Here is a 13,890-nt window from a genome sequence, read left to right as displayed (position 1 = left end):
ACAAATCAACACAGGACTAAATATAACTATACAAACTACACAAATCAACACAAGACTGCTTAAGTACAAAAGTATTCGCCTGCAGTCTTTTGTAGAACATGGACAAGATTCCTTTAGAAAATCTTCTTGCATACTGGCTGGTGGAGTGTGTGGAGTTTTGGGGTTGTGTATTTGAGTGTCTTTGGATCCGAAGGTGATGAGTTCAAATCCCAGCCATACAAAAATGTCAGTTTGGGGCCCCTGAGCAAGGCCCTTAACTCCATATCTGCTCAGCTGTATGAAGGACATCTGACAAATGCTAATTGAATAAATTATTGTCCAAATGCAAAGTGGCGCCTTTTTGTTTTTGTATTTTTAATCCCCAGGGTTAACATTTGTATAATATATGAACAAAAGTATTGGGACACCTGTCTTTTATATGTGATTCTACACCCAATGATCTCTGGATAAGGTAGCATGACCATTTTTCCTTCACTTGAACCAGGAGACTCAAACCTGTTCCATCATCTTCAGCTCTAGGTAAATATGATTCCCATGGGTTGAAGTGAAAGATCTCCTGCTATAGAGCTCTGACATCATGACATGAGATCTCACACAAATCTCCACAAAATCTAGTGGAACATCTTCTCAGAAGAGTGGAGCTCATTATTATAGCTTGAAATGGGAAGTTCAGAAGGAAGCACGAATCACAATCTTAAGGTTGGGTGTCCACAAACTTTTATCCATGGCTTGTATTGACACGTCGGTCTTACTTGCTTGATGTTTGTGGTCACGTAAATAAAAATGAAGCGCAATAAAAATATTTGGATCTTAAATCAGCTGCTAAAGTGTGACTAATCAAGTGCAGGCCATGTTCTCCAAGCCAACAAAAAAACCCACACAATAAAACAGAACACTGGTATTATATCAGTGTTGTCAGTTTCTCTCTTATTTCCTCTTACGCACACACACACACACACACACACACACACAGTTTGCACTAGCGGTAATACGGTGGCCTTCAAACAGGAAGTAACTTCCTTTTCCTTTATTTTGTCTGAGACACAAAAGAGCCAGATGTCTTGTTCTTCTGCACTTTCTTTAATTTTCTCTCCTTTTTTTTCTCTAGGACTCATCAGACTTTATTCTCTTTCCTTTGTTTGGAATTGCAATTTCCATACAATTTATCCAACCACGTCTAAATAAGGCAATTTATTCATTTATTATAAACGTTTTTTTTATTATTATTATTGATTATAACGAATGCTTTTGTCTCCTGTTCTCTTTTACTCAGTTTCCCAGCGACTCCGGGTTCCGCCGGCGCTTCCCATGGCGACTCCAGGCTACACCGAGGAGCTCCAGCCCTCCCAGCCTCGAGGGGGCAGCGTGACCGCATCCAAAAGCGGCCAGCTGAAAACCAGTCCCACCATCACGCCCGTGTTCCTCTCTGACATCCAGACCTCGTCCGGCTCCTCCCCTTCCCTTTCGTCAAGAATAACGCAGACCACGCCTCCTGCGATCCTCAAGAAGGCCGTTCTGGCCACGCCCACTCAGGTTACGGCGGCGACGACGGAGTACACCGTATCCGAGATTCAGAGCTCCGCCTCCAGGTCCAGCAACGGGCAAAACACGCCACAGTACATAGTGGTGACTGTTTCAGGTGAGAAGCAGTGGTGTCGAGTGGTATCTAACATACGAGGTGTCAAGATTTACATGAACGTACTTTGTTTATCTACGTTTACACACCATCACCTTCAAAACAGCCCCCTTGTACAGCAAAACAGCGCCCCCAGCCAGGGTTCCTACACATTTTGGAAAAGTATGAAATTTGATTTGAATGATTTCCAGGTATAGATTAGTGTTTTTTGCAACTTCGGTGGGGGGGGGGAACGGTGACACTACAGCGCCCCCTGTCTTGTGAAAACATTAGAGCTTCTGACACGCATTAGAGATTGTAACGTAACGCATCTTATAAAAACTTAAAATCGTTGTTTCAGATGTTAAAAATGGTCCTAATAATCTTTTACAAATGAAAAATGTGTAGAAACCCAGACCAACGTTCCTGCCACTTCTGGAATGTGTCCTGGAAGTTTTCTTTTCTCGAAGCACGTCACGCATCTTGTGCAGATTTGCGCTGGATCTCCACGCTGGTGATATTGCAGAAGTGGGAACTCGCGTGGTTATTCTGCGATCTGTTGGCGTGTTACAAAACTAGTCTCGAAACCTTTTCATACCACTTCATATGTTCACACACACACACACACACACACATACGGCAGAGTTTCCTGTACACACACTGCACAGTTCTGAGCTTCCTCCAGCAACATGACCGGATTGTAGCTTCAGCATTTGTGTGTGTGTGTGTGTGTGTGTGTGTGTGTGTGTGTGTGTGTGTGTGTGTGTGTGTGTGTTAAAAAATGTATTGCAATTCTATAGGGTTAATTGTGACTGCCACAATCAGGAAAAAGTGTCCCGCAACTCACGTTACCCCGTCATGCCACGCATCGTATCCCATAATAATCCACTTTTAAAATCTCCTCGACACGTGACGAACGCTGAGAGGTACATAAAAATCTGGAATGTAATAGGAATTAGGGTCCTATGAAGTATAATCTGACAGCGTTTAAGAAACAAAACGCGGTGGTTCATGACAACACTGTTGCTAAGCAACAGGAAAACTCCAAGCCTAACGAGCGAGGGGAAACCGAGCCGGTCAGCTAACAGGTCAGGAGCCGTGAAAGACTTGTCAGAAATGCCGATGTTTCTCTCAAACGTGATGATGTATTTACACCCAATGCTGAAAAACTTCAACCAAAAGGAATCCAATCAGGAAATCAGGTCTCGTCCCTTGGCAGCAGAGTGAAATGGAAAAAAAAATTCTCTTCATCCTGTTACACATTTCCTGGAAGAAAAAAAAAAACAAACAAAACACATGGACCAGACCTCTGTTATAATACCAGTATTTCAGTATATGGACACTGTGGAACATCCTGAGAAGATGTTCCACTAGATTATTGAGTGTATTTGAGGTGATTCAGTCGGTCACTGATGGAGGTGAGGTGAGGAGGCCTGGGGTGCCGTCAGCATGTAAAATTCATCCAAAAGGCAGGAAGCACTTCAATTTGCTCTTCTAATGAGCTCCACTCTTTTGGGAAGATGGTTCACTAGATGTTTGTCGAGATTTGTGTGAGATCTCATTCAGCCACAAGGGTGATAGTAAAGTCAGGTACTGATTTATGTGTGAAGGTTAAAGATTTATCCCAAAGGTGTTCAATAGGGTTGGAGCTCGATAGCATCTTCCAGCACATGTAAAGCAGATCTTGATGGATCTGGTTTTGTGCACAGGGGCATTGTCGTGCTGGAACAGGTTTTGGGTCTCCAAGTTCAAGCAGTGGTAATGCTGCGTCCAAAGACGTCCTGTACAAACTGTGTCCTGCTTTGTGAGTGCACATGGGTAGAAAAGTATTTTATACTTTTGGCAGCAAATTTAAATAAGCGCAGACAAATTAATCTTTTATTTTAATAAAGGATATTTTTTTTGTTGTGTTTTTTTGAGTTTATTAATAATTAGTTTTTGTCATAAAGTGTTTCCTTATAACAGAGGGTTTCTATGGGAAAGTAAAAAAAAAAAAATTCTTTAAAAATCAAAATTTTAGGCGTTTAAAATTCTTAAATTTACAGTTTCAGGTCGTTTTAAACAGGTCTTAATTTTCCGAGGTCCAGGTAACGCATTTGTGTGTTTTTGATGTGATACAGGTCTTAAATGTCTTGAAAAAGTGTATAAGCTGCAGAAACTCATGTAAGTGTAAACCCGAGTGTATATACTTTAGTGATGAATGGTGCACCAGTTCTCGCTCTCAGCTCGACTCACTTGTCTAGAAATACACCATAGTGGCTCTTGGAAGCAATTTTACTTTGAGGTAAAAGCGATTTTTCTCATCTCGTAGCCAGCAAAGTGGAAACAGCGCCCTCCCAATTTTGTAATTTTCCGTTCTCTCTCGTTATTTCTGTCCGTGCACCTCACCTCTCGGTCCCGCACTCCCAGTCCCGTTCTATCTCTCCGTCCATCTCCGCCTCGCTCAATCCGAGCAGCGTGTTTACTAGAACATGAGAGCGTCCTGCCGTCTGTGGAGATTAGCGGCTCAAGGCTGGCCTCGTCCCGCACCGTATAAGAGGAGAAAGAGACCAGGGATGCTCGCCCGCTTTCCTGGTGTTCGCTCAGTTTTCCCGTTTTTTCCCAAGTCATGTTCTACAGCAGCTGCATGTATGGCTACGATGTGGCGTACCGTGAGTAACCAGAAGTGCATTTTGAACTTCATTTGTTCTGTAGAGCAGAACTCTGTAGACAGGAAGAAATAAAAGTGTGCATAGATAGATGATAGATAGACTCAATTTGCTCGTGCAAGAAGCTCCACTCCTCTGAGAAGATGTTCCACTTGATTTTGAGGAGATTTGTGCCGGATTTTTTTCAGACACAAGGGTGTTAGTTAGTAGGGTGCTCATGAAGGTGAGGTGAGGAGATCTTCCACCACGTTTAACCCATGTAAAGCAGATCTTCATCTTCAGATCTTCTTTGTGCACCCTGGAGCAGATTTGGGTTTTGTAGTTCAAGTAAAGGGAAAGTTTCATGCGCCTGCATCCAAAATCTGATACAAGTTTGTGGTTACAGTTTGGGGAAGAAGCACACGTGGGTGGAAAAGTCGGGTGTCCCAATACTTTTGGGCACCCTTTAAATTTTTCTGAGTTGTTGGAACGAAACCTTGTTTTTATAAAAAAGACAGGAAAGTGAGAGGAATGTGTGTTTGCATCAGACATCTTACCTGTGTCTTGGCCACACACACACATACACACACACACACACACGCACACACAAGGCTTTGTTGGCAGGCAAATTGTAGATTACCTTACAACAGCAAATCTTACTTCTTGTCAAAAATTTGGCTGCAGGTAGAATTTCACCTCCCTGTGTGTGTGTGTGTGTGTGTGTGTGTGTGTGTGTGTGTGTGTGTGTGTGTGTGTGTGTAAAGTTCATCAGTGTTGCTTCACTCCTTGAGTTCTTGCAGGACGTTGTGTGTTTTCTGGTAAAATCAATTACTAATTGCTGTGATCAAATAATATAAAAATAATATAAATTTCTTTCTGCCTCTCTGTAGAAGGATCTATCCATTCGAACGATTCGGTGTCAGACTCCAGTCCTCCTGCCACCGTCCAGACAGGTGTGCCGACACACGTGGTGCAGACCGCACAGGTAATGCGTACGTCTCGCTTCGTTCTCGGCGCATCTTTATCATTAAAATCAATTGAGCTCTAAACATGTCCTTCCTGTTTCCAACCAGCAGAGGTCAGTAGTGCAGACCACAGCCAAGAGCGGCCAGCACGGAGTCGGGAACCTTCACATTACTCCTGAGGTCAGGTCGTTGTTTTATGGGGGGTTTTTAACAATGAAATACGCGTAATTGTACCTCGTTTTGTGATCCGCGCCATTTTTCCGAACTCCCCGCTGAGCGATGACTCAGACGACACCAAGCTTGTAACTTACAATGCAGCAATACAGAAAATCTAAAGAGGATTTAACACGGACCAAACATGTTTATCTTGAGTTCCTATAAAATAGTATTGCATCCTTTGTATCTCCAAAGAGCCTTTAGTTTTACCAGATTGACCAAAGAAAGATATATGGTAAGAACAAGGATCTTCTTTCCCTCACATCCAAAAACACACTTCTTTGGCGATGTTCTTCTCGAGGGAGTCCTGCAGATGACTCTCTCTCGATCTTCCAAGATAAATGCCCATACAAGGAATTTTGCCCCTTAATGATATTTAAAAGGATTTTGGATGGTGAGAGGATACCTGAAGAATGGAGAAGGAGTGTGCTCGTACCGGTTTTTAAGAATAAGGGAGATGTGAAGACCTGCAGTAACTTCTTCTGCTTTTGGCGAGGGGTCGCTACAGCAGATCATTCGTCTCCAGACGCTCCTGTCCTCTACATCTGCCTTTTTCAACCCAACTACCTGCATGTCTTCCCTCACCACATCCATAAACCTCTTCCTTGGTCTTCCTCTTTTCCTCCGTCCTGGTAGCTCCATCCTCAGCATTCTCCTACTGATATACCCCATGTTCCTCCTCTGCACATGTCCAAACCATCTCAATCTCACCTCCCCCACCTTGTCTCCAAAACGTCCTACATGCGCTGTCCCTCTAATAAACTCATTTCTAACCTTGTCCATCCTCGTCACTCCCAACGAAAACCTCAACATCTTCAGCTCTGCTACCTCCAGCTCCACCTCCTGTCTTTTACTCAACGCCACTGTCTCTAAACCATACAACATCTCAGGTCTCCCCACAGTCCTATAAACTTTCCCTTTCACTCTCACAGATACTCTTCTATCACAAATCACTCCTGTCACTCTTCTCCACCCACTCCACCCTGCCTGCACTCTTTTCTTCACTTTTCTAACACACTCTCTATTGCGTTGCACTGTTGACCCCAGATACCTGAACTCCTCCACCTTCTCCACCTCTTTTCCCTGCAACCGCACCACTCCACTGCCCTCCCTCTCATTCACACACATGTACTCTGTCTTACTTCTAGTGCTATTCAGAGAGGATATGTTGTTTCTCAAGAGGAAGTAAATTTCGACTTTTCTCGTAGTGCTGCGACTTTATTCTCGTAATTTTTGTTTTTTTATAAAAATATATATAATTTCAATGCTCTGGCCTTTAAAGACATTTAAAGATGCAATTTTAAGCACGACTCTTTAGATTTAAGTGCACCGATCCACCGAATATGGTCGACCCATAAATGGGAACTAGACGTTTTTTTTGTCTTTTTTGTGTACATGACATTTGTGTGGGAGTATTATTGCAATCTGCAATGTCTGCAAAGGACAAGTTAAATGCGGAGGAACAACAGCGAAGACATTCGGCACAACAAACTTGATCAGACATTTTAAAGTCTACGCAAAACAAGCTCACTGTCGGCTTTGCATGACGAGATATTGGAAGAAAGTTCTGAAGTGATTCAGGATACGGGCAAATGCACAGCACTGGAAATGCAGAGCTGCCTGTCTATGGCGCACAAATACGGGCCCTGAAGTTGCGCGAGCGTAGACGGTGAACATGTTGGATGAGAAAGGAAATGAACAAAGTTTAAATGCTTCTTTTTGATATCAGGATCGGCCAGTTTGCTTGAAAAAATCGGTATTGGAATATGCCATGAAATATCGTGGTCGGTGCATCACTGACGGTAATGCTTTAAAGTTCAAAATTTCGTTAATAAATGCTTTAGATTTATTGTTTGCTAATTTCAACATTTTACCAAAGCATTTTTAAATGAAGTTTATTTTAAAGAGCTCTAGTTAACAGATCAAATTAAATTACGCAATGAACTAACATGAACGAGGTACAGCGTGCAGTCTAGCGTGTCAAAACAAACAGCACGTGGCATCAGTAATTCACCTCTAGAGGCCACTCTCATACTGTATAACGACAGCGGACCTTTTCAGCTGCTCCAGCCACAGACGCAACCCGGAAAAACTATCTGTATGAATTCTTGCCAATAGTTCCAGCAATCAACTATTGGACCTCTAATGAGAATCAACTGTGTAAATATTTTACAATAAATAAAATAGTATTAGACCCCCCTTAACAAGATGTATTGTGTGTGTGTGTAGATCTCTCAGATAGGCCATGTCTACTCCAGCCAGGTTCAGTTTGTGGACGGAGACTCGAACTACAACACCACACCCATGTAAGACCCACTTTTTTTTTTCTTTCTTTCTTCAATTCACCAATCAGACACCTGATGATCTGTTTTCTTTTTTGTGCTCCATCTCAGCCGTTCCAGTACATACTCCTTCCCTGAGTCCACCCTCTACGGACAGGCCACACCCTCCGGGTCGTACTACGAAGATCCGCCCACGACGGGGTCGCAGGTTACGACCCCGACGACTTCCGTGTCTACAGGATTCTCAGGGGGTGGCACTGGGGTTACGGTGGCATCTGGAGCATCGTCTTCAGGCGCAAGTGGGGGCGCGGCTGGAGCTGGTGTGGTGGTTGGGGGCGGAGCTGGGAGCGTGGCCGGCCCAGGAGCAGCAGCGGGTTACGTGGTTCCGGGAAGCTACGTGATGGGAAGCGGAGGACAGAATTACACGCACAACATCCGTGCCTCGCCTGCTACTGTGAGTACACACCGAGTGTTACACCTGTACTACAGTGTGTGGAGTACAAATGATTCCTTTTGGTCTTCAGATGAAGGATAGGTGAAGGTAAAGCATAAATTCCAGTTGTGTTCGTGATTCTGAAAATGGCAAAACTTGTGTGTGTGCTTGAAGGTGCAATGGCTGTTGGATAACTACGAGAAGGCAGAGGGTGTGAGTCTGCCACGCTGCACACTCTACTATCACTACCTGCTGCATTGTCAAGAGGCCAAGCTGGAGCCCGTCAACGCCGCCTCCTTCGGTAAACTCATCCGATCCATGTTCATCGGACTGCGCACCCGCCGACTCGGCACCAGGTACACACACGGCGTACGCCTGACGTTCAAACACACACAGAGACATAAAGTAAATATATGATTCCCCCGAGGGACGTGAGCTACAGTAGGAATTGTGGTGGTGTGAAAAGGACCAGTACAAATAAACAAAAACTTCCAAAACTCACTGAACAGCATATATTATATGAAATCATAGAAGTAGCAAAATTTAATTTCAAATCTAATATGCAAAATGGCAAAGCAATATTCAAAATACCAATGTACATTTGACATTAACACGCATAAGCTTTTCGGAGAAGCTGTGAAACGGAGCGTGGGTGTGGTCAGCTCTGAATGCGTTTTCAATTCCAAATCGACTTAACTACATTCTCTCAAACATCAAAGTGTCAATGCATTAAATGCATTAAAAGAAGACAAAAAGAATCACCATTTTGCTCCCTTTTTGACTCAGAATGCAATTTGAAATACACTCTGAGGAGGGACATGGGGTATATCAGTAGGAGGATTCTGAGGATGAAGCCGCCAGGAAGGAGAAAAAGAGGAAGACTAAGGAGGAGTTTTATGGATATGGTGAGGGAGAACATGCAGGTAGTTGGTGTGAAAGAGGCAGATGTAGAGGACATGGGGGTGTGGAGACTGATGATCCGCTGTGGCGCCCCCTAATGGGAGAAGCTGAAAGAAGAAGAAGAGTTACAATGAAAATGCAAACTTAAGTTTCCTAACGGTCAAAATGCATTTAGGACAAATAGCATTTAAATGATCATCTTTGCCACCATTTCTGCTTGGACATGTTACACACAGCAAATCAATTCGGTTTAAGTGAGTCCATACATACAACTTGTATAAACAGTCCTCTACTTAAAAGCCAATAATGAGTATGCGCATGTTTGTGTTTGTGTGTGTGTTCTTTCAGAGGAAACTCGAAGTACCACTACTACGGCCTTCGGATCAAAAGCAGCTCCCCCCTGCACCGGCTCATGGAAGACCAGCAGCACCTGGCCATGAGACAGCAGCCCTTCTCACATAAAAACAGGTGTGTGTGTTTGTGTGAGAGAGATAGAGAATGAGAAAGACAAAACACACATTTCTCAGAGGTACATTCAGGAATCGTAAGGCAAAACCTAGAACAGGAAACTGAATAATGATGCACAGGTATAACATGTAGAGGTGTAAGAAAATATCGATACACTTATTACAAAATTTGTTTGGTCATTTTCTAGGGAGAGAAAAAACCCAATATCGCTATTTTTAAAAATGATTCAAACAAGATTCGTGGCAGTTTTCGTTTTGAGTTTATATTCTGACCGCTAGATAGAGAGCAGGCTTCTTATCTCTGAACTTAAACAGTGACAGGAAGTACAAGCAGGAGGACGCCACTAATTCTAGCTTTAACAGCCACCTGTTTCCTGGGGGCGCTGCTGTAAAAACTATCAGGGTTATAATAAGGGTCATATTTGGTGTCTTTAACGACTATGTTCAAAAAACAATCATAAAAATAATCACCAGATACAATGATACGTATTGTGTTCATGTATTGCGAAACACTTGGTGCCCCTGAGGAGTTTCATGGCATCGGTAGGTTTAAGGAATTAGGGTTAACCGTGTGATTTTAGATTAATGCAAATGCAGATCCTATTGTGTTCTGGTTCAATAAAAGCTTGTTATTTTTTTCTTTTTTTTTTTGCATATGGTGGTGTGTTCATAATGACAGACTTCCTAAAATGATATCCAATTCCTAAAATAATAAAATCCCAAAGTATCGTCTCGTTTACAGTATCGCCACATATCTTATCGCAAACCTGTATCCTGATGCATATCGTATCGCCAAATTCTTGCCGATACACCACCCTAATAATGTGCCCAGGTTACTATTTGCCTTCAAAATATTGGTGCTGCTTTAACCGGACAAATCCCGGATTTGTAACACGGGCACAGAATCATTTGCGTTTTTCACAATAATTCACAAGTCGAACAATTAGAATCTTCTAGAAATCGATATCTCTTCTTTCCTTTATAGGATAAGACCGGTGCAGAAGGTTGAGGGAATGACCAATGGGATGGCCTTAGGGGCGGGGCAGGGAGCGGGCCAGGGGGTGGGGCTGTTTGATATCAGCTCCCAGATCCAGCAATATCAACAGTTTTTGGGTAAAAACACACACACACACACACACACACACACACGTCTTACTATCCGTGTGAGGACATTTCGCTGACCTAATTATTCATCTTTTTGTATAATCCTTCTCCTGTCTCTCTCACTTTCTCAGATGCGTCTCGCTCTCTGCCCGAGTTCCCAGAGGTTGATCTCCAGGAAAAGACCCTGCCAGAGGGGATTCTTCCTGAACATATTCAAGCATTTCAGCAGCTCTACCGGGAACACTGTGAGGTAAAACACATCGAGTTCCTGGTCCTCAGTTCCTTAAATTTAGTAGAATGTTTAGTTGTTATTTAAAAATTAAAAAAAGGAAAAATCTGTGATGAAACCCAGGCATCCTGAATGGTGTATTTTTGGTTAAAATGCTCCCTGTAAAATGCGGAGCTTTGGAAGGATGTGGTTACTAAGGCAACTGCCACCAGAATGAACTGTAGTTAATGTGTGTGTGTGTGTGTGTGTGTGTGTGTGTGTGTGTGTGTGTGTGTGTGTGTGTGTGTGTGTGTGTGTGTTGTAGGCAATAGTGGATGTGATGGTGAACCTGCAGTTTCCTCTGGTTGAGACTTTGTGGAAAAGCTTCTGGAGATTTAGCAAGGGGCAGACCAACGAAGCACTCGACCTGTGAGTGTTGTCTGTCACACACACACACACACACACACACACGCACACACACATTGAACTTTCCGTTCTGCTTGATACAGTCATAGCGAATCTGAGAAGCGACTGCCAAAAGCATGTCTGATCGTGTTGTGCCAGTACGAGCCGGTTCTACAGTGGAGTCGCAACTGTGACAACACACTCTACCAGACCCTTGTGGAGATCCTCATCCCCGATGTTCTCACACCTATACCCAGTGAGTAACACAACTCTACACACCTATACCCAGTGAGTAACACAACTCTACACACACCTATACCCAGTGAGTAACACAACTCTACACACACCTATACCCAGTGAGTAACACAACTCTACACACCTATACCCAGTGAGTAACACAACTCTACACACACCTATACCCAGTGAGTAACACAAATCTACACACCTATACCCAGTGAGTAACACAACTCTACACACCTATACCCAGTGAGTAACACAACCCTACACACCTTTACCCACTGAGTAACACAACTCTACACACCTATACCCACTGAGTAACACAACTCTACACACCTATACCCAGTGAGTAACACAACTCTACACACCTATACCCAGTGAGTAACACAACCCTACACACCTATACCCAGTGAGTAACACAACCCTACACACCTATACCCACTGAGTAACACAACTCAACACACCTATACCCAGTGAGTAACACAACTCAACACACCTTTACCCACTGAGTAACACAACTCTACACACCTATACCCACTGAGTAACACAACTCTACACACACCTATACCCAGTGAGTAACACAACTCTACACACACCGATACCCAGTGAGTAACACAACTCTACACACACCACACACCGATACCCAGTGAGTAACACAACTCTACACACACCTATACCCACTGAGTAACACAACTCTACACACCTATACCCAGTGAGTAACACAACTCTACACACACCTATACCCAGTGAGTAACACAACTCTACACACACCTATACCCAGTGAGTAACACAACTCTACACACCTATACCCAGTGAGTAACACAACTCTACACACACCTATACCCAGTGAGTAACACAAATCTACACACCTATACCCAGTGAGTAACACAACTCTACACACCTATACCCAGTGAGTAACACAACCCTACACACCTTACCCACTGAGTAACACAACTCTACACACCTATACCCACTGAGTAACACAACTCTACACACCGATACCCAGTGAGTAACACAACTCTACACACACCTATACCCACTGAGTAACACAACTCTACACCTATACCCACTGAGTAACACAACTCTACACACCGATACCCAGTGAGTAACACAACTCTACACACACCTATACCCACTGAGTAACACAACTCTACACACCTATACCCACTGAGTAACACAACTCTACACACCTATACCCAGTGAGTAACACAACTCTTCACACACCTATACCCAGTGAGTAACACAACTCACACACCTATACCCAGTGAGTAACACAACTCTACACACACCTACCCAGTGAGTAACACAACTCTACACACCCATACCCAGTGAGTAACACAACCCTACACACACCTATACCCAGTGAGTAACACAACTCACACACACCTATACCCAGTGAGTAACACAATTCTACACACACCTATACCCAGTGAGTAACACAACCCCACACACACCTATACCCAGTGAGTAACACAACTACACACACCTATACCCAGTGAGTAACACAACTCTACACACACCTATACCCAGTGAGTAACACAACTCTACACACACCTATACCCAGTGAGTAACACAACTCTACACACACCTATACCCAGTGAGTAACACAATTCTACACACACCTATACCCAGTGAGTAACACAACTCTACACACCTATACCCAGTGAGTAACACAACCTACACACACCTATACCCAGTGAGTAACACAACTCTACACACACCTATACCCAGTGAGTAACACAACTCTACACACCTATACCCAGTGAGTAACACAACTCTACACACACCTATACCCAGTGAGTAACACAACTCTACACACCTATACCCAGTGAGTAACACAACCCTACACACCTTTACCCACTGAGTAACACAACTCTACACACCTATACCCAGTGAGTAACACAACTCACACACACCTATACCCAGTGAGTAACACAACTCACACACCTATACCCAGTGAGTAACACAACTCTACACACACCATACCCAGTGAGTAACACAACTATACACACACTGATACCCAGTGAGTAACACAACTCTACACACACCGATACCCAGTGAGTAACACAACTCTACACACACCTATACCCACTGAGTAACACAACTCTACACACCTATACCCACTGAGTAACACAACTCTACACACCTATACCCAGTGAGTAACACAACTCTACACACCTATACCCATTGAGTAACACAACTCTACACACCTATACCCAGTGAGTAACACAACTCTACACACACCTATACACAGTGAGTAACACAACTCTATACTACACACTTCCACACACTACTACAATCTACTACACTACTACAATCCACTACACACTTCCACACACACTACTACAATCTACTACACACTTCCACACTCTACTACAATCTACTACACACTTCCACACACTACTACACACTACTACTACACACTTTCACA

The 13,890-nt window shown here is 43.5% G+C and overlaps 1 protein-coding gene across 2 annotated transcripts in view; it reads left to right on the top strand.

Moving 5' to 3' along the window:
* The window catches only part of rfx1b (regulatory factor X, 1b (influences HLA class II expression)), a 28,513-nt gene that overhangs the window by 4,255 nt on the left and 10,368 nt on the right, over window positions 1–13,890 (top strand). The window contains exons 2-12 of one of the 2 annotated variants that reach the window (XM_046838327.1): window positions 1,274–1,639; window positions 5,133–5,227; window positions 5,319–5,387; window positions 7,653–7,729; window positions 7,817–8,159; window positions 8,313–8,494; window positions 9,387–9,506; window positions 10,491–10,618; window positions 10,741–10,859; window positions 11,143–11,246; window positions 11,327–11,478. In XM_046838327.1, the coding sequence (XP_046694283.1) occupies window positions 1,309–1,639; window positions 5,133–5,227; window positions 5,319–5,387; window positions 7,653–7,729; window positions 7,817–8,159; window positions 8,313–8,494; window positions 9,387–9,506; window positions 10,491–10,618; window positions 10,741–10,859; window positions 11,143–11,246; window positions 11,327–11,478 (1,720 nt within the window). In that variant the 5' untranslated portion in view covers window positions 1,274–1,308. Of the gene's footprint in view, window positions 1–1,273; window positions 1,640–5,132; window positions 5,228–5,315; window positions 5,388–7,652; window positions 7,730–7,816; window positions 8,160–8,312; window positions 8,495–9,386; window positions 9,507–10,490; window positions 10,619–10,740; window positions 10,860–11,142; window positions 11,247–11,326; window positions 11,479–13,890 lie in introns of both variants that reach the window. The other variant, XM_046838326.1, reaches the window with a different exon arrangement.

This window comes from Silurus meridionalis, chromosome 24 (assembly GCF_014805685.1).
Source record: "Silurus meridionalis isolate SWU-2019-XX chromosome 24, ASM1480568v1, whole genome shotgun sequence".
Lineage (NCBI taxonomy): Eukaryota > Metazoa > Chordata > Actinopteri > Siluriformes > Siluridae > Silurus > Silurus meridionalis.
Note: the sequence above shows the minus strand (reverse complement) of the source record. Positions and strands in the feature narration are given on the sequence as shown.